The sequence below is a fragment of the Diospyros lotus genome, chromosome 9, assembly GCF_014633365.1.
Source record: "Diospyros lotus cultivar Yz01 chromosome 9, ASM1463336v1, whole genome shotgun sequence".
NCBI classification, from domain to species: Eukaryota; Viridiplantae; Streptophyta; class Magnoliopsida; order Ericales; family Ebenaceae; genus Diospyros; species Diospyros lotus.
Genome location: NC_068346.1, coordinates 1,054,169 through 1,076,357, shown reverse-complemented (window position 1 = coordinate 1,076,357; position 22,189 = coordinate 1,054,169). Strand labels below are relative to the sequence as shown.

The 22,189-nt window shown below is 34.4% G+C and overlaps 1 protein-coding gene across 2 annotated transcripts; it reads left to right on the top strand.

Annotated features, from left to right (window-relative positions):
• The first annotated feature begins 4,648 nt into the window (after positions 1–4,648).
• Positions 4,649–21,260, top strand: LOC127809712 (casein kinase II subunit alpha-2-like). Of its 2 annotated transcripts, XM_052348730.1 has the most exons (10): positions 4,652–4,975; positions 8,753–8,882; positions 10,337–10,531; positions 15,018–15,175; positions 16,489–16,579; positions 16,744–16,809; positions 17,074–17,156; positions 19,101–19,164; positions 19,275–19,343; positions 20,890–21,260. In XM_052348730.1, exons 1-10 carry the CDS (start codon positions 4,743–4,745, stop codon positions 20,947–20,949), a joined length of 1,149 nt encoding a protein of 382 aa, XP_052204690.1. In that variant the 5' UTR covers positions 4,652–4,742; the 3' UTR covers positions 20,950–21,260. The 2 variants fall into 2 exon arrangements, with proteins under 2 accessions (XP_052204691.1, XP_052204690.1); XM_052348731.1 differs by lacking the exon at positions 10,337–10,531 and having other exon boundaries at positions 4,649–4,975.
• Positions 21,261–22,189: the final 929 nt, after the last annotated feature.

Here is a 22,189-nt window from a genome sequence, read left to right as displayed (position 1 = left end):
AGGTGCCGACGAGACCCTCATTAATGTGGATGGGATTCGCCATTAATGAGAATATGATCTGAGGTGGGCATGTGGATCCCCAAAAGAGACTGCATAGATGTTGTTTGCAGGTTGATATAGTGTCAGGATGGGATCGGCATGGGCCAAAAAATGGGTCGAGAAAGGGGAGCCAGATTGGGCCTAGATGGCCCAGTTATAATAACGCTTAATTCACGATTGTTCTTTGGTTATTTCATGACCTTCTTGCTATGCGAGCTAAACAATTTGTCTAGTGAGCTGAAAATATCTCTAGGAGTTCGCTCAGCTACGTCAACGAGCTGAAACATCGCTAGGAGTTCGCTTGGTTCCCGCAGTCTAAACTCGGGCCTTAGCGAAGTGTGACCTTATTCTGGCGAGCTTGGCCTTGGGTGGTGTTCAAAAAAACCGGTACACCGCGGAAACCGGCCAGACCGAACCAGTTGGTTTTTTTGTTTTGCAGTCGAAAACGGTTTGAAGGTTGTCCAAACTGCGCGGTTCTCGGTTTGGACAGCAGGCGGTTCAGTTTTAAACCGAACCGCCCAAAAAATAAAATTAAAAAAATATATTAATATATAAAGTCTCCATCAGCCCCGTGCAACCCCTTCCCCCACACGCAACCCTAATCCCTAATCGCATTCGGCAGAGCCGCCTCCCCTACCCGCAACCTTATCACAATCGGCAGCCTCATCCCCCACCTGCGCAACCCTTCCCCAGTTCCCCCAATCGGAATCATCCATCAGCAACCCACACCCACGGTTCCACCGTCGGCTGTGACAAATCGAGGCAGATGAGAGGAAGCTCGAAGCCTCGAGCCGAAGTGGAGAGGAAGCCCAGTAGATCGAGGCACAGGAAAGGAAGCTCGAGTAGATCAAGATAAAGGAGAGGAAGCTCGGCAGATCTAGAGCTATCTACGAGACATAACTGGGGCCGAAGCTCAGGCCAAAATGGTTCGCCGATCTCACCAACGAGGATCATTTAGTGTTAATCTACTTCAAGTTTAAGGTGAATATATATATAAGCATCACATTCATTGCTACGTATACTTACAATGCTAAGAAAAGAATATCGATAGACTTTAATCATGTAGTGCTTTAAATGGGTTATATCCTTCATGTATATACATGCCCCTTCCTAATCCAAAAGCTCAGTGGAAGGAAGGAACCAACAAAAATTCCTGATAATTTCTTTTTGAAGCGGTCAGAAAACTCTATTAGTTTCTATTTTATTTGATGCTAATATATAGGTTCATTAGTTTCTGTTTTAGTGATTTTAAGGCACTTGTATTAGATTTTCAAACCGCGGTAAACCGCACCAAATCAGACCGTAAATGTGGTGCGATTGGTCGAAAAATCGCATTAACGGTTTGGCTTGCTGAAAATGGTTCAGATCGGTCAAACCGCACCGTGAACACCCCTAGTCTTGGGCTTGTTTGGGCTTCAAGAGATTGGACTGGCCTACTAGATTGAGTTCAGCCCATAAGAAGGGATTCGAAAAATATCCGTAACAACAATTGAGTAACACTTTTAGTATTCTCTGCACTAATTTATTATTTTTAGAAAATTTAGGGTAATGCTAACATTTGAGCAATGATTAAGTAACTAGTGTTAAACTCGCGCGTAATCATAATAAATTTATAATTTTAAAAATAAAAAATTAATCTTAGTATTTTAAATGACTATAATAGAACAGATGAACACTTTTTTTTTTAATACTCAACCTTTCATCAAAATTTAAGTTTAATTAATTATCCGTCATTCAATGTGCTAATAGAGAACATTCTTAATTTAATGTACTGTCATTCAATATTTTAAAAATAATTAACACATTAAGTAGGTTGTCACATTTTTTAACAATTAAACATCATGTTGAATATAAAAGTGATTCAAACAAATATTTTAATCTTAATTTGGTTTCTTAAATATTTTATTAAGAGCTGTTTCTTAAATATTTAACAAAATATGATAATTTAAACTAAATACGGTAATATTTATATAAATTGAATTTATAACAAAACAATTGTTGTATTTATGATTATATGGTAATACTAATATGTTAATATGTTATGTAATTATGAATATATACATATTAAAATTATAATAAGTTCATCTTATGTAATTCTAATCTCATAATTTCATTTTTACTAATATGTTATATAATTTGTAATATATAAATATTATAATAAAAATAAAAGCTATTATATAATTTAATTTTAGAATAATAAATCGTTAACCATACTTTTCTCGGTTGTCATTTCACAAGATTTTTGACACTTGACATTGTCTTTGTCAATGACCTATCTAATTATATATTTAATAAAATTAAAAAAAATGTCAATTATAAAGACATAAATAATTATATAATTAATTTTATATTTACAAATAATTCATTTTCGTCAATTTCAACTACACTCAAAATATTAGCAAATGATCTAAAAATATAATTTTATATTAAAAAACTTTCATCCATAATATCTATAATAGTAGTATTTGTGAATACAATTGTTGTATCCAACTACAAAATTTCTTAATTGGTATTTAAAACTAATTTCTTATACTTGTGACTTGTAGTTTACAATTTCATATTGTTGTATCCAACTACAAAATTTCTCATAAAATATAATTATTTTTCACAAATTAATGTTTTAAAAGACCGAATCAACGAACGTTTGATTATTGTATGAATTCTTCCATCCTATAAATTTGATGGCAAAATTTATATAAATAATTAATAATAAATTTATATAAAAAAAATGTTCATCCATAAAAACAATCTCAATGTTATAAGTTTATGACTTATCTTCAAAGTATGAAATCTCTCAAAACCTCATGACTTGAATCTTCCAAGTCCATTACGTATTGTTAGCACTGATTTGATTGACAAAATTAATTATTTTATTCATATTTTAAAAAATTAATTTAAAAAACTTTTATTAAATTATAGAACGTTATATAAAATGAAAAGTCTTAACATTAACTTCTTATTTAAACACAAAAGTTATTACATTGAAACAATAAATAATTAAATATTTATATTAAATTAAATGTAGTTATTAATTAATTATTAAAGTAAAATCACATTCCAATGCATGCATGGGTTTTTTTAATTCTAATTAAAATTTTTCTTAAAAATTTTAATTTATGCAATGATAACAAAATATTGAAAATATGAATTTTGACTTATTTTTCTTTCATGATGCATTAATTTTTTTCTATAGTCTTAAAAATATGATATATTAAATCTTAATTAATATTGAAAAACCCATACATTAGTTTTAAAAATGTGATATTTTAAATCTTAATTAGTATTGAAAAATTCATGTATTAGTCTTGCATTAAATTAAAGGTAATAATTAATTAATTATTAAAGTAAAATAATTTATTATATTATATATTTATTTATAAATTATAAATATAAATATAAATTAAAACTCTTAAAACGTGAGAAAGCATGGGTTTTCCATTGCTAATTAAAATTTTTCTTGAAAATTTTAATTTATAATATTAAAATTTAATTTATGTAATGATAACAAAACTTTAAAATACAGATTTTGACTTATTTTTCTTTCATCGTGCATTAATTTTAGGAAAATACTATTGGTACACCCATTTTGTACATCTTGGGCTACAAAATGGGATATTATGACAAAAAATCCCTCATGAGGCGCATAGAGGCGCGTGAGGCGCATGGAGAGGCACAGGGTATTTTTGTCATAATATCCCTTGTGTAGTCCAAGATGTACAAAAATGGTGTACATGTAGCATGATCCTTAATTTTATTTCATAGCCTTGTAAATATAATATCTTAAATCTTAATTAGTATCGAAAAATTCATGCCCTAGTCTTGAAAATGTGATATCTTAAATCTGAATCAACATCGAAAAACCCATGCATGATGCATTAGTCTTGAAAATTTGATATCTTAAATCTTAGTATTGAAAATATAATATAATAGATGATTTTATTTTAATATAATTAATTAATCACCACATTAATTTAATGCAAGTTTTGAAGGGAAAACAATTTATCACCACTTGACAAAATACTTTAGTGGACTATACTACTTTAATATATTAATAAGATAAGATAATAAATTTATGACTTAATACATATAATGTCTTTTCAACAATTAAAAAATATGGTATTTAGCTATTGATGTGTAAAATATCAAGATTTTTTATTTTAATTATTAAAAAATATTATTTTAAGTCTTTGATATGATAGAATGTTAGTGCATATATGAATGCGTCTGTTATCGTGAGAAGCACATCACGTAGATGATTAGTTGATAGTATTTGAATAAATTAATTATTTTATTATATTTTTTTAATAATTAAAAAATATAATATTTAATTTATAATATATAAAAACTTTATGATTTGTATTTCAATTATTATAATTTAATTTTAACATCTAAATACTTTTATTGGTTAATTAAATAATTTGATGCATAATATATTTATTATTAATTAATAAAATTATATAGATATTAAAGACAGTACGTAATAAATACATCGTATCCCATCTACAATAAAGATGTGCATTTATTACCACCGCTAGGACACGTGTATAGACGCTATCCGAGGACGTGTAAATGGGTTCCCAGTACGCATGCATTGCGTTCACTCCGAAAGCTACAGAATATTATGAAAATAACGATAAGCGAATCGATCGAAAAGCTTCTTCGATATAATCGTTGTTGAATGGATCGGGCCATGGCTACGGCACATGAAACATGCGCACAGGCCGACCCCGCTTCTCCTTTGCATCTCGCTAGCGTGCGCCGCGTGGGCCTTGCTTGCGCCGCCTGCGCTCGCTCTTAACCTGCTCCCCTCCTTCCCTTCCGTCAACGGCGCTCCTGATTGCTGCGGCGCCATGTCGAGAGCTCGAGTGTACGCCGACGTCAACGTTCTCCGCCCCAAAGAGTACTGGGATTACGAATCGCTTGCTGTCCAGTGGGGGTAAATTCGAAACCCTAAATCGCATCTAATCGTTTTTATTCAATTTTGCGTTTCCATTGCTTGATGCTGCTCTGTTTTCGCATAACTGGGACAAGTTACATTATTCCTAGCTGGATCACGGATCATTCCTAGCTGGATCACGGATCATTGGAAGTAAATTTAAAAGGAAATAAGTTGTAATCTTCCTAGCTGGATCACTGTAAATTTAAATTCCCATTTTGAACATGCTTACGGACTTAATTTTTGTGTTATTATGTATGTATTGTGGAGATATGTATTTGGAAAAGTCTAGAGAGCCCGATGGACTTACCCACCGGGTTACTGAAAGAGGGAAAAAAGACGAATTTGCCCCCACGAACCCCACCCCTGCTCTCTCCTCTCATGGCCGCCGCCGTCGCCTCGCCGAGATGAGGCGGCAATGGTAGAGAGGCGACGGCAGCGAAGCGAGACAGCCACCATGCGAGGGGAGATGAGAGAGTAGGGGCGGGGGCGGGGGCAGTGGTCCACTTTGCAAATTTGCAAAGTGGGTGGGGGCAAATTCATCATTTTGCCCCCATTCGGTGAGGTGCTCAGTAGGGCTGTCTGGCCCTGTAGAACGACTCTATGTATTTTGTATGTGATTACATCAGTCCATGAGGTTGACTTAGGATCTAACTAGATTAAATTATCTAATGATTTCCGTTTAACTTTATAATCATACTAGGATAGCAGTATTTACCATGCGTTTGTGTTGGTGTGTACCTAATACTTGCTGAGTTATTCCCTCTCCTCTGGAACAGGGGCGGAGCCAAGATTTTGATTGGCGAAGTTAAATACAAAAAATATAATTTAAAAAATAAGATAATAATAACAATAATAATAATATTAAAATATATATATTTACAATTATTCCTTACGACTTTTCATACTAGAAATTGCAATTGTTCAAAAAAGTTACCTTGATTATTTGAATCTTTAGAGTCGTTATGACCACAAAAGATTAGTTTTTGCCATAGAAGAAATCGAATATAATCAATTGATGCATTCAGACGAATTCGATAATCACACAGTGTTTGTTCTAACTGCTTAAAGAAAATTATTTCAATATTTTTCTCTTGATTCATTAAGATTTCACAGTTGTTTCAAATTTAATTGTGTGCACTATTAGCATCTCTACCATGAACTTGAAGTCTATTTTTTTTTTTAAATTACTGAACCATTTTTTCACAAAAGAATCACCATCTCCTTGTTCCCCATTATTTGTTTTAAAAAGATAACAGTATAAGCAAAATGCGACTTCTTTGCTTATACTATATTCCAATTATTCACCAAATTCATTGAGTCAAGCTGGAATGAATCGTCTTGATTTCGAGGCTAATACAGACCTCTTTGCAAGTAGGCTCTTTTAATTTGATCTCGAAAATTAACATTGTAATCCATTATTGTATTTCTTAGCCCGGGATTCATAGGAAGTTGTGCAACATCAATTTGCTCAATACTTGCTCTGTTAATTTGTTCATTTTCTTCAATATAAATTTCCTCCATACTTGCTTTCTTTGCTTCACAATTTTCTTCAATACTAAGCTTTATTTGCATCATCATTGTAAAAAAATAAAATTATGAGCAAATTGTAAAAAATGCTGCGATAGTTACTACTAGACCATTATATACTTGCTTTCTTCAATACTTATTTTTTTTTTATTTCTAGTAGTAAAGTATAATATAATTTTTTTTATTTCTAGTAGTAAATTATTGTAAAAAATAATTTTTTTTAAAAAACTGCCTCATGTGGCTCTGCCCTTGCTCTGGAGTATCTTTTTCTTCCCCCCTCTTTCTGTAAAATTTAAAGAGAAAACCTAACATTTAGGGTAATAGTGGAAGTTACAATTTATAGACATAATTTTCATATTCACGTCATAATCAATTAAAATTTATTTAAATAGAAGTTCTTGGAAACTATATATATATATATATATATATATGAATCATCAGTAAATTCAAGTTTTAAAAGCAGAAAGCAGGTTTAATGTTTCCTTATTTTGGAGCCCTGCCACTAATTTGAGATGACAAATATGCCCACACAAGTTTTGATTATGTAATCTTTAAATTAATTTCATCATAATCACAGTGTTTAGATTGTTGGGAAAATGTCTTCACATTTTCTCAATTTGAAAAGTGAAAAATCATTGAAGTAGAAGGGAAGATCAAAGAAATAGAAACTCAAAGAAGAGGTGTATCAATATATATTTTGGCACGCACATAATGTGTACCCTTTACCTCCCGCTTAAAGGCATAGTTAGGAATTATTTTGACATGTCTTCAAGAGTGGAAAACACCAAATTGATGTTTTCCTGTTATATAATGACAGAGGGATAGTGGCTTACAAGACAAGTTCCTTAGCTTTTCTATTATGAATTTTCTTCTGTTTCTCATTACCTCTTGATATATTGGCAAAAAGAGCATAGTGAGTTATTTTAGAAGGAAGTATCTATAAACAGATTTAAGTTTGGCTTTGTAAAATCCTAAAATTAAAAATTTCATGAAGGGATTAGTAGATATACTAGTACATAATTTTTAGTTTATAATTGTTGCAATTGAGAGCACTGGCAGTCTATTAATTCATCCAAGAAGCCAACAAATAACACTCTTCACTCTTTCAACTCACCGGTATTATCATAATACATAAACATAAATTAAAGAATTATAAAGAATAGAGTTAGAACAATCAAACCACACAATAGGCATCGAGAATTTATTGTGATTCGAACTGATAAATCAGTCCTACATCAAGCCTTCAACAGAGAGAGCAATCCACTAATTTCTTGATGAAAACAGTACAAGACTTTCACTCACACAATCCCTTCCCTTACTGTTACATGAGAACACTCACTGCAAGATTACAAGACTATCTCTCACACTAGCTTTCTCTCGCAATCCAGCCTTCGCACTTAACAATGAGAATGATCAGAAAAACAGGTAATCGACAGTCTCCTTCTCCCCCTTATTTATAGACACAAGGGCGAGATTTACAAAGAGAGAACTAATCTGGTTAATTCCCCATATACCCCTCACATAATAATATATTTACAATTAGCCTCTTTACCTAACTGCCACTGCCGCATTCAAATACCTAACAACTGATATGTCTGAGTCCCTCTAGTCTTCCAGCCACTCAAACAAAACTGAATAACTATAATTGAATTCCAACTTTTTGCTAACTCACAGTGTGGTTCTATTTTGTTGAAGTAATGGATAGCCATGTGTTTCAATAACTCCCCTCCCCCCCCCCCCCCCCCCACACACACACACAAAAAAAAGGTGCCAAAAGTGTCCGCTTGTGGAAGTTAAAAAATAAAATGGCACGGATGAGTTTTAATTTTATTTGGGAGTGGTGTGTTAAAAGAGTTTGTGTTACTAGATAGAAAGGGGAAAGAAAGGACAGAATTCAGGGAGGAGGAGGAGAAGGTAATCAAGGAGAAGTATGATAGGAAGTTAAGAGGGAGGACAGATAATAATTGATAGGGAGATGTGGATGAAAGTAGAGGCAGTGACAGGCACAGGGAGACCAAGAGAGGAATTCTAAATGGTCTATGAATAAATTAATGAAAATAAAATTTCCCATTCATTTTCATGCTTCCATCGGGATATTATTTGGTTCAACTACTTTGCTATTTTTCGCTTTTTTTTACCCCTAGCTTTCTTTGTTTCATTCAGTCAAATACTTCTATAGGATATATGATTTCTAATTTTCTATCTTCTTCGGAGTCTGATTAAGAATATTTTGAAATTTTGTTTCAGTGAGCAAGATGACTATGAGGTTGTACGGAAAATTGGAAGGGGAAAATACAGTGAAGTTTTTGAAGGCATTAATGTCAACAGCAATGAGCGGTGTGTGGTCAAGATCCTGAAGCCTGTCAAGAAGAAAAAGGTAATCCTTTCTTGGGGTTAGTAATGCATGAAGGAAGGTGGATTATCATCTAGGTGGTTCTCCCATTTTTTTTTTTTTTTTGCATCTTGTGGTGCAAAGAATGAAAAACTTTGTATTCTTGTTCACGTTTCTTGGACATGGACTCAGCAGAACCTGCAAATGCTGTCACAGTGAATCTTAAGAGGTTAGATTTTTTAAGACAAAAGGGCACAACTATTACATGAATACATATGCTAAAGTTCGACAGAAAGGTATAATTTTACTATTAATATTTAAGTCTACGATGAAACTTTCATCACTTTGTAAGGTGAAGCTCGACAAGTATGCATCTGTTATTATGTTTATTACCATTGCAACTATAACTTCGCTTTATTTATGAATTGTTTTAAGTGTGCTGGGCAGTAGTGGAGATAATTACTTACTCATTTAACATATATATAGGTGTAAGATGGGTAATCCCTAGGTTAGTGACAGAGCCACTAATTAACTAGGGTTCAATCGTGGCAGAAGAAGGATGCGCATGACAAGTTTTACAGTTGCTGTAAAGGTGGATGATATTGGTGAGCAGATCTTTAGTGTATAACGTTTTAAATCTCACAAGAGTATGTGAATCAGTGAGGTGATGTTTACCAGTTCCTTTCAATTATGACTGACCAAATATACAAATTCTACCAAAACCAAAAACCAAAACCATCAAACTTAGAGCCAAAAGAAAATACAAAGAGAGAGACAGAATGATGGAAGTCCCCCATCGGCCATGTAGGAAACTCACCCCTCCTTAGATAGTTATAAGTGACCCTTTGGGGTTTAGTGTAACATGTATCTTTTGAGTATGTTTTAATATCGTTAATACACAGTTTTCTTTGTTCTCTCTTCTCTAATTGACGAATTCTAGAGTGAGTATTTTGTATCATTGAGTTGGCCTCTCAAGCCTCAAGGTGGAGATTTGGCTAAAATTGTCATAGTGGGGTTATCAGCCTAACCAAGATTGACACCTCTTAAGACGTCCCTACGAGGAAGGAGGGAGGGCACGTACCTTGGAGCTTGAATCAATGAGCCCCAAAGCTAGGATTTATCACAGGTTTGCAGAGGAAGGATTGAAACACATGAGAGATGATTTCTGTGGTAACAATGGCGTGAGATTGATTGAGGAATCAGAATCAAAAACCACAATGTGCAGTGCAAATCGTGATTTAGGGGAATCAAATCAATGGTGGAATTTATGGATTGAGGGAGAAACTGAAATTGCACAGAACAGGAAATCGACTGAATATGTGAAGCCAAGGACAGAATGTTCGGTCAATTTCCCCATTCTGTGCAAACAAACTACAGGGGACCTGGTGCAAGTTATCCTTGATTTAAATATGATTATGTAAATCCATAGTATTTTGAAGTTCTTGATTGATAACTTACCAAGGAGGGTCCATCCTAATGTTCTTCATGATACTGTGCAGATAAAGAGAGAGATTAAAATACTTCAGAACCTTTGTGGGGGCCCAAATATTGTCAAACTCCTTGATATTGTCAGAGATCAGCATTCAAAAACACCTAGCTTGATATTTGAGCATGTCAACAGTACAGATTTCAAAGTCCTGTACCCCACATTAACAGACTATGATATTCGTTACTACATATATGAACTTCTCAAGGTAAATCAATAAGCAGCTTCTTCCAGAGCATTTCTTACCATCTTCCTCTTTTCTTATTTAATTCTTATCCAAATTGTGTAATTATGCTTTATTATGGAATTCTGTTATTGCATTGCTTACTTAGGGTATAAAAATTTGTTTGAGAATGAAATTAACCATATGAGGATATTAGGTGCATGATGGAAGAAAACTAGAAGACAAGGAAAAAGGTATATCAGCGGTAAGTTGTTAGAAACAAACATGTGCTTTTATGGGGGGTGCATGTGCAGGTGGGGGGGGGGGGGGGGGGGGGGGGGATTAGTTGGTCTTAGACATTCTAACACCTTTGAAAATCAGAAGAAATGCTTTAGAGCATCGTTTAACACATTTGAAAATCAGAAGAATTCCCGTTTAGACATAACTTGTCCGTAATATGCTTTTGTATCAAGAATTTTCATCATTCATTTTCATTAACTACACCTTATCATAACTAAGTTAGGATTGGTCGCGCAACATTCATAATGTTAATTGATTTCTAAAAGTCACATTAACAATATAAATTCATGCAAAAGAATAACATGGCAAAATTTTATATTGGATGCCCTTCTTGATGCAACCCTCTAGAGAAAGAATGATAAGATGAAATTCTAACACCTTTTTGATATGGGAAAGTTTCATGAGATGGTGAATGAAGATAGTTGATATGGTTGTGTTGTATCAAGAATTTTGTTTGAACAAAATAATTAGCTTAGGGTCCATTTGTCACTAGCTTCTTTTTGTTTTGAAAGATGCAAAAAATGTTTTATTTTTGCTTAAAATGAGAAAGCTCTTTGGATTGATAAAACCACAAGAAATCTAAAAAGCCAAAAGCACACAATGGCGTTTTTTTAGTTTTTTCCCACTTTTATCATAGAGATTATATATGTTTTACATTTTTTATCAATCTTTTTTCATAAGATGTTACATTCTTCCTATTCTAGGGTTTTGCTATTTTTAGTTATGCTACTACAAAAATGACTAATCAAAAGTCAATTTTTTTGAACACTCTGACATAGCTTGTTCTAAAGCTAGTTTGTGTGTGTATATACAAGAAAAAATAAAATTAGGAATGAGGGCGCTAGAAATTAGGTCAGAGCGGTTTCTATTGAAGATAAGATGTGTAAGACACAATTAAATTAGTTTAGTTGTGTGAAAAGAAGATTAATAGAAGCTCTTGTGAGGAGAGTAGATGTAATGGAATAAGTCTTTAGCAAAAGAGGTAGAGGAAGACCAAGAAAACTTGGTAGGAAACTCTTTAAGTATGATATGATTTATAAGGGCTTTAAAGAAGATAAGACCATAGATAGAAATGATTGGCAAGCTAGAATTAATGTAGCCTACCCCACATAGGGGGACTAAGCTTGTTATGTTGTTTTATATAATCCTATTGTCTTTTGTTGTCCATTGAAGCCTTGATATAATATCATGTTTCTTCACTTAAGTTAAAACCTTAACCAAGTATGAGTAATATTTTTCCTAACAAGACATCTCAATTAGCTATTCGTGTTTTCTTTCTTGCCCTGCAATTTGCCACCTGACAAATGAGTTTTGGAAACATATATTATAGACTAGTTTCCACTTATTTTGTTACTTTACAATCCTTGCCTTCAAAAAAAAAAAAAGAAAAAGAAAAAAAAGAGGAAATTATGAGGTCTAATACATTTTCAAAACTCTGCCATTTGGAACTCTATTATTTTCTTAAGTTGCACATTTAGGCATCATGCTTTTTGATACTTAAAGAGTACTTGTTTCAGCTGTTTGGAACTTTTAAGGGTTTCTTATGAGTTGCACATTTGTAGCATTATGTTTCTAGCCTTCTATAGATATGGTGTCATATAGATAAGATGGTTGAATGTAGAAAATAGATCAAAAGATGTAGAAGGAACAAAGAATAATACTTCTCTCAATTCATTGAGCTGAATATTACATCTCCTATTAATAGGGAAGAAGAATACAACATAGGAAAGATAAACAATAAGGAAGGATATGCTGTACACAATACAAAATTTAAAGATACAGAAAACAAGAATAGGAACTATCTAAATCTGTCTAATTTCTTTCTAAATACTGATGATAGAATCTATACTAGATTAGGAAGATTAGACCAAGAAATCATAATCTTCCCTATGGCTAGATCCTAAAATACACAAATATGAGGAGAAAAAATTATACAACAATTAAGATCTTGAGTGAGTTATGAATTGGTAGAAAGACTAGGCACATGAAGCACATGTTGGACAGGAAGGGAAGGGTTCAAACGCATACTTCCTTGTTCGGCTATAGGAACCATATGGCCATTAACTACTGTAATTCTTTTGGAGCTGGTTACTAGTTTATATGTCTCAAACATACTCAGGTTGGGAGTCATGTGATCAGTAACTACAGAATCCAAGATCCACAGCTCATTCCTAGTAGTGTTTGAGATAATGGAGAATTTAGAATTAAAACACATACCTGTTTGGGCTAGAGAGCATGATCCTCCTTGAAGAGTCTTGAAGAAGGATTTTAGCTTACTGATTTTTTCTGTGTTTAATGTTCCCAGATCTAAAGAGATAGTAGAATCGACTTTCTCAGCTAGTTCCTCTGGTTCTTTAGTTGTAACATACACCTTTGCTTGACTCTTAGGCTGTTGATTCTTAAATCCTCCCATTTTGGTTCAAAACCACCTCTTTTTCATGCAATTTAAAGCATGTCTCTCTTGTGTGTTTTGGCTTCTTATAGTAGGAACACCACAAGCCCTCTTTGTTTTTCTTAGAGGAAAACACATCTCTTCCTTGTATGATCCTTGATCCTTGTATCTTGTTAAACACATTGTTGACCCTTCCAGATTATGATCATTAAACATAATCACCCTTCTATGCTCCTCTCTACGTACTATAAAAAACACCTCATTCAAAGATGACATCTTTTCCCTGCTAAGGATCTGTGCTCCTGATCAAACTCAGAATTAAGCCCAACCAAGAATTCCGCTATTCTAACTCTTCCTAGCATAGAGGTTAGAATAACAATATCTTTGCTGCATACCATTTTAATGTCTTAATAATGGTCTAATTTAAGCAAAAAACCATTCATTTTATTGTAGTAATCAGTCACAAACATGGATTCTTGCTTTGTGCTACTGATTTTTTTTTTTTCATAGACAACTGATGCATCTTGCTCCTTAGAATATGTTTTCTTGACTGTATCCCAAATGTCCTTAGTTGTAGATAAAAACATATAGTTCTTGCTTACCTCAGGTAGCATTGAACTCCAAAGCCATGACATTAGCATTGAATCTTCTACATCCCAAGCAACAAATGCTGGATCCGAGGCTTTAGGTACTGGACCAATAAGGTGAACAATCTTCCCCCGACTCTTCAAAAACGTTCTCACCAACTGAGACCATTGAAGGTAATTCCCACCATCTAGGCGGTATGAATGGTGCATTCTTGGCAGCTCACTAGCAGGGGCACCATTGGTTGGTTGTTCGATTGGCATAGCTTCTCTCGTTGAGATGGGTGAAGCTGTTTCAGAAATTTCGGACATCATACAAGATTACAACAAAAAAATAGTGAACGGAAAAACAAGGTATAACCGTGGCAATTAAGGCTCACAAAGAATGATTTGAGAGAATAGGCTCTGATACCATGTAAAAAATAGATAAAAAAATGTAGGAGGAACAAAGAATAATACTTCTCTCAATTCATTGAGCTGAATATTACATCCCCTATTAATAGGGAAGAAGAATACAACATAGGAAAGATAAACAATAAGGAAGGATATGTTGTACACTATACAAAATTTAAAGATACAGAAAACAAGAATAGGAACTGTTAAAATGTTGTCTCAAGTATAGGATAAGAAGATCAATGAAAGCTGTGCACTTTGAGGGCCAATGAAGTTTTAACAGGAACTATCTAAGTCTGTCCAATTTCTTTCTAAATACTGAAGATAGAATCTTTGCTAGATTAGGAAGATTAGACCAAGAAATCATAATCCAATTTTCTCTATCATCCCGTGAATTAGTCAACATTGAACAATGTGCAATAAAGGGAAAAATTGCAGTACCAAGGAGTCCTATAATTCAAGTTAATTTTTTTTGATGGGGACAAGAAGGCAGTTTAACAGAACATGTGAAAGTGTTGGGTTATGATATCACTACCTTATAATCTAACAAAATCATGGTTATCTAAAAAAAAAATCTAGCAAAATCAGGAGTGATAGAGTTGATTAAAGAAAATGGATTCTTGTTGCGGCCCATGATCAGAGATTTATAGAATGGAGTTGATTAGATGAGCCAAATTTGATTTGCTGCATCCTTTCTTTACATTGGAATTAAGGTATATGCATATAGTCATGAACTGCAATTCCAGTTATAACATTCAGAGATGAACATGTAGATGTTCTTTTTTCATATTTTAGTGTAAATTTAACATCTTGTTTTATTTCAAATCTTGATGGTTAACCAGCAAAAAGTTTTGCATTTCAGGCATTAGATTATTGTCACTCACAAGGGATAATGCATAGAGATGTGAAGCCTCATAATGTTATGATAGACCATGAGTTGCGGAAACTTCGCTTAATAGATTGGGGTCTTGCTGAATTCTATCATCCTGGAAAGGAATACAATGTCCGTGTTGCTTCAAGGTTAGATGTTTTATTATTTTTTTATTTTTCCCAATAACTTTGAATTGTTGGTCTGTTTTTTAAGGAAGATGCCATCAGCTCTTAAGAATGGAGATGGCAACAACTCTTGATGTTACATTTTGCATGTCAAGGTGCAGAAGTCATTCAAGAGTGATGCAGATTTTCTAGAGCTTTTGGCTTTTCCCTTAACTTTTAGTTTATGCTTCTATAAAAGTCAAAAGTCAAATTAAATGACTATAAAAATTAGAATTGTGTACACATTGAGAAATTCCCAATAAACGTATATAAACAAATGCAAATGCATAAAGCTTTTCCTGAACTCTATGTTTGCTTGCATCTTTTTATTAGCTTTTCATTTTTTGTGAATGTGTTTAATCAGAAATGCAATTTTATAATTTTTTTTGATTTAATGCTAAAACTAAAACTAGTAAAATAAGCCCCTAATAAAGTTGCATCCAAAACTTTATGTAGTAGAATTGCAATAAAAGCATACTTATTATAGCTCCTATTTTAAATTACAATAGACTGTAAAGATCTAAACTAAGAGTGTTAATCAAAAACCTTGTAATGATTGGAGTGCTCTGTCTTCTGTAAAATAAAATTGAAATTTGCAAAAATTACAAAAAACTACAATGAGGGTTGGTGAGAGGAGCATGATATGTGATTTTATGTTGAGTGATTTATGAGGATATGGATTCTATGTAGAGTGATTTATGAGGAAACGGATTCTATGTTGATTGGTTTATGAGGATATGGATTCTGTGTTGATTGGTTTGTAATTTTTGTAATTTTAAATATTTATTGGAGGTAATTTTGGCTAAAAATAATTTTATTTCCTGCCTATGCTTTTGCTTTACAGCAGATGCTCCAAATTCATGGTTTTGGTTCACAGTGCAAAAATAGATTTTGCTGTCAGTAAACATGCCTTTTAATTTTGGCCAAACATGACAAAAACCTCACATAAGCACTTCTATGTAGAAAACAAAACAAAAAAAAGTACTTTTGTGATTCCCACTGCATAACCAAACAGACTATTAGTTCTGTAAGTAACGTGACATTGAATAAGAAAAACATGTAATCAGCAAAACTAGCACTCTTAAATAGACCCGCAATTTTCATTTCAATTCAAACCCAAAACAGAATGCATGGTCTGAAATGTCAAATCAAACATATATATGAGGTGGTTAAACACGTTCATATTACATGTTTTGGATGGTCTTATGTAACACTATGAATGCACCTTTCAGAGCCTATATTCAAAGTTCAGCAGTTTTTCTTGACGCAGATTTGAAACTTTCTTTCTTGTTTCTCAGATATTTCAAGGGGCCTGAACTTTTAGTTGATCTGCAAGACTATGATTATTCTTTAGATATGTGGAGCCTTGGTTGCATGTTTGCTGGAATGGTGAGAGTTACATCCACTTTCAGTATCATGCTCGAAACAAAAACAAATTCTCTATAAGAATAAATATCTTCATCCAAAGTCATTTAAAGTGTCATCTGCATATATACTTGGAAGGAAAGATAAGTTATCTGCATTGCTCACTGTGTTTCAGTGGTTCTATGTAGATATTTCGGAAGGAACCTTTCTTTTATGGGCATGACAATCATGATCAACTTGTCAAAATTGCAAGGGTAATGCAATTTCCAGATATCAGTGAAGTAATCTTTTTCCTATAAAACTATTGCAACCATAGAATTTCTGTTGAGACTGGATTTTGTCTGAAGAGCCAACTACACAAGCTTTTACCAGAGGTTTAATATCAAAAGCCTTGTTTTTTTCACCTATCCAAATGAAAATTTCTTAATGTTGTTCTTTCCCATGAAATAGCTAGATATTTAATTGCAGTTGTTCTTTATATGGCCAATGACTCATCTTCACATCAAATGCAATTCCAGGTACTTGGGACGGATGAGTTAAATGCTTATTTGAACCAATATCATTTGGAGCTTGATCCTCAACTTGATACTCTTGTTGGGAGGTATGTTTGACGTTATGCTACTTATGGACCATGCTGGTGACTAGATGATTGTTTTTTAGGGTTGTTCATATGATTTTTAAAATTGCCCAGCCAGCTAAAGGATTATGTTAGGCCTCCGGTACTGCAGACATACCAAAGGCGCTACAAGAATCAAAGGAATATTGGGGACACAGCTGGAGGGCGTAACAGCCAGCATGTGCGCCAAGGGTAGAGTAGGCACTTGGCTGGTTTGTTACACAAACCAGCATGTGCATAACCAAATACGGTTATGGAGGAGGGATAACAACCTATAAAAGGAGGTTAGAAGAGAGAGAAGGGTGTGAAGAATTTAGAGTTTTCTTGTAGGAGAGTCCTGGGCCTCTCGAATGCCCAGTCTTGTTGCTTGTTTACAATTTTTTCCTTGTAATTGGGAGTTGAAATACAGCCGAAACTCGCCTAATTCACTGGAATCCTACCTATTGTGTTGAATCTCATCAGATTACAGAAGTATTAGTCATCAACAACAACAATCACAAGGTTTAATCCCACTAGATGAGGACAGAAGTTATTAGTCATATAATCAAAATTTCCTTCTTGCTATGGTTACAAGAAAATTTTAAAAATCATTTTCTTGGTAAGTAAATGGATTGTATAATAAAGAGGCCCTGGGAGTCATGTTTATGCAACATTTACAGAAAACTATACACTTAGCCACCTAAATATCTATAGGAATATGCAGATCCCCAATATCTCCACAAAGTGAATTTACAATTTACAGAAAGCTATACACTTACCCTCCTAAATGTCTATTGGAATATGGCAATCCCTAATGTATCCACATTGTGAATTTTGGAAAGAGGGAAAGACTCTAAGCCAAAAATAAAAGGACAATAGCACTGTTCCTACAAACATGATAGAACTGTCCATTCCATCAAAGATCTGATATTCCTTTCCCAGCATACAGACCCCATCAAACATTAGGAACTACTTGTTCAACCTTTCCTATAAGCCTCTACATGAACACCTTTTCCCCAAACCACAAAAGTCCCTACTTTTTCCCATGAATAGAAAATACCACACCCCACACATCTGCAGCAATAAAGCGCTGCAATATGGTTCACACTAACCTGAAACCTCTGTATACAACGCCTGTATACAACACCTTCCCATCAAGAGCTTACCTTTCTTGAATCTCCATCATTATGTTATTTTTGTAAGCTGTTGTCTGAGCCATAAAGGACAGTTTGACAGGAACCTTTGACATCTCCATCCGGTCATTTTTCACTGAAACAGAGAAAAAAGATAATTGTTAGATTATTCTGTGTAGTGTTTTTTTGCTCAACTTGCTGTGTAGAGTATTAATTATGCCTCTGTGTGTGTGTTTAGGGTTTTTTTTTTTTTTTTGGGGGGGGGGGGGGTTCCTCACCTCTTTTGCTACCAACTCCTTCCATTCTATCTACTCTCTTCGTAAGAGTATTTATCTACTTTCATAACCAAACCACCTTAATTGCGTAGTCATTTTTTTTTTTAAATAATGAACTAAAGGAATGCAGTTGAAATTTGTGAATATTCATTACCAATTGCAGTAAAACCAGTAGTTCTGCAAATGTATAAGAATTGTGGGAAATTAAAAGAACAATAAGATTTCAAGCCTTAATCCCACTAGGTGGGTAAGAATTGTGGGAGAATAAACTCATAGAAAATAAACATGATTTCAAAATGGATTCCAGGCGGAGGAGATGGGTGGTGAAAGGAAAAGGGGAGAGTGCCCAAAATGGTTGGCCAAATATCACTGAACATTTGGCAGTCACTTATTTAGTCATGGCTCGGGCAAGCATTACTAGCCATCTGTCTGGCCATCCTCCTAGGATTTAATATGCGTGCAGCTCTTTCTTTGCCTTACCAGGAATCCTATTGCTTGGTTTTGTGGACATCTGCACTGTTTGTAATATTTTCTTTCTGCAGGCACAGTCGGAAGCCCTGGTCAAAATTTATAAATCCAGACAATCAGCATCTTGTGTCACCTGAGGTCTTTTGCTTTTTGTGTTGTTCTCTTTTTTACTTTTTTCAGATTGATGCTTTTGGATTCATTCTTACTCTGGCCTGTAACCTTCTAGCTTGTGTCTATGTGACATACAGGCTATTGATTTCCTTGACAAGCTTCTCCGTTATGACCATCAAGACAGGCTTACAGCAAAAGAAGCAATGGTAATTCTATACAACATATTTTATGTTTAACTGGGTTCTGGCCTTTTTTTATTCCTTCCACTTTGTTTCATTTTTCCCATGGTATCACTTTGGACAGCAAGGTTGCTCCTTTGTGACTGAAGGTTATGTTTTTGAGTTGTGGAAACAACCTCCTCCCTGCAAGAGAAAAAAGGGCAAGAGGAAGGCTACATACAAATATGATTGGCTGGCCCTTGCAAAGCATGGAGTCTTGTGCTCTAGCTTTTTATCTCGTGCTGACCTTATTTCATCTTGGAGATGTTATATCCTTCCACATGCAAGCATACACCCCGCCTGCGCCACCCCCCCCCCCCCCCCCAAAAAAAAAAAAAAGGGAAGGTTGATCTTCTACTGGCAGTGGCTAATGCATGGAGACATACATTCATACATATATATATATATATTTATATATATGAAATAAGCCATGTTTAGATTGCTTGCAAAATATCAGGGATAAGTAAATTGGTTCACTTTTCCCTGATCCCTCATCATTTTTGGAATTTAGGGTAGTTTCTGTGAGTTGTGTTTGATGGTTAAAAAAGCTTGTGATTTTGAAGTACTTTTTTTCTAAAATCAAAATTCTATTTGCTCTTCTGTTGCAATTCTTTTTTTAAAGTTATTTGGTCTATTATTTTTATTTTAGTGGGGAGTGTGAGAAGTCTGTAAGATCAAACTTTGGGAATGGGAGTCTTATAGTTTTTGTAGTTTTCCCTCGTTACATAATTGCAAGCAAAAAATCAAAAAGTGATCAAGATTCCCTGTTTTATTCCTTAAGTGGGAGAAGAGAAGACTGAAACTTGTGGAAATGTAGAGAGAGAAGTATGTCACTTCATTAGGACAATGGGTGTTGCACATAATTAGGAAAGTGTTATTAGACAATTATACGCCCATCTTTGTTGTATAGTTTAGAATATTGGGTAGTTTAAGTGCCAACATGTGTAAAATGTGAGTGTAGTTGAGATAAAAATTTTACAGTTGATATGCAGCCATACAAGAAAAGACAAAATAAGAAACGAGGTGATATGTAATAAGGTTGAGGTGGTGCCTATTGAAAATAGATGTGGGAGTCAAGATTGAGATGCTCTGGACATGTGAGAAAAAAGATTGATAGAAGCTCATGTGAGGTGAGTGGATGAAACGGAGAAAATTTATAGCAAAAATGGGAGAGGAACATCAAAGAGAATTTGGTGGGAAACTCATAGCCATGACATAAGATATAATAGCATCACAGAGAATATGGTACTGGATAGACATGCATAGCGGTCTAGAACTTATCTAGCTGACCCCACCTAGTGGAATTAAGGCTTGGAATTGTTGTTGTTGTATTCTGACAGAAGCATTTCACCATTAGAGATGGCCGGTGTTACCGCTTAACGCACTTGAGATTTAAATAATTTAGCTTATTTTCTCTCTTTTTCTGGTGTCAATTCTACATTTTTCACAACTTCTCCTGCTTTCTGTTAGAAAAGCAGCGTTTTCGTGGTCTTTGGTTGATATTGAGGTTCACTTATCTGTGTTCCTCGGACAGGCTCATCAATATTTTTCTCAAGTCAGGGCTGCAGAGAGTAGCAGGATTCGGACACAGTGACCCATTCGTTCATAGGCCACAAACAAGCCAGACTTCGTCTTATGAGAATGCAGATATTTGCTGTTCATACCACAAATCTGTTATTCTGACTTTTGAGTCTGCATATGGTAAACTTATATGCTCTTCTATCAATTTCAGATAATTTTGCTGTAACTTTAACCACCTCTTGGATTTGACATGTGGGTTTACACTTTACACGGCCGCCTATATTTAACCTGCTACTGTTCCATCATCCATGTATATATAGCTAGGTACTTCCTGCGTTGCTGCTGAAATGTATTTCTAGTTTGTTTATTCTATTTTCTTTGTCATCCCATGCTTACCTCGCTGCTGAAATTTATTGTTGTTACTTTACATAATCTTATTTTGGACCGCTTGACCTAATAGTGATCAATTTAAAATATAGATCTCATTCTATTCATTATGAAATATTTTCAATTTTATGTTATTTTTACAGGGCTGTTTTCTAGTTTTTAAGGTTAAGGTTGAGATAGAGATATGAACAGGCCATCCCCCCCCCCCCCCCCAGTCCATCGGCCTAGGCCAAGTCGGGCCGTGGCCGGCCAAATTGGTAGGCTTGCCAAGCCCATTGTCTTTTTTTTTTTTTTTTTTCCTTAATGCTATGGATTGGATATCTAGTAACAAGGGTGAGTTAAGTCGGGTTGGGTCGAGTGAGTCAAACCGGCACCATTCCTGATGCTGACCAGCAGAGCTCATGGAATTGGAGGGCCCCCGTTTAGTTGACATCGAATGCGACCCTTTTCATTTATGATCTTAAATAAGATATAAAAAAAGGTATTAATGTAAATTATCATTATAGATGTTAAACTTAAGTGCTTAAATAAATATTTTCGTAACATTTATAAGCGCCGATGAGTTGACGACGTTTGGGAGATGAAAGTCTTAAGGTCCTATCCAAGCAAAATGGCGTTTTCTTCACATGCATGTGAAGAACATGGCCAACAAGCAGGTATCGTAACCATTCTCGGGGGGGCCGACAATTGCGAAAGGCAGGGACGTGACAGCAAGCTTCAAACGCCACCGACAAGCATCGTCTGAAACTGTTGAATGCTTCATGTTTCTTATGGTTTGGTCAGTTGCTTATATTTCAAGCCCAAAATGTAATTAATTAACCCAAATTAATTCGGCCGAAATGGTGGATGGGACTGAAAGAGCTGCTTGATCTTATATTGCCCTTATTAATCAATTTCCTCTCTCTCTCTCTCTCTCTCTCTATATA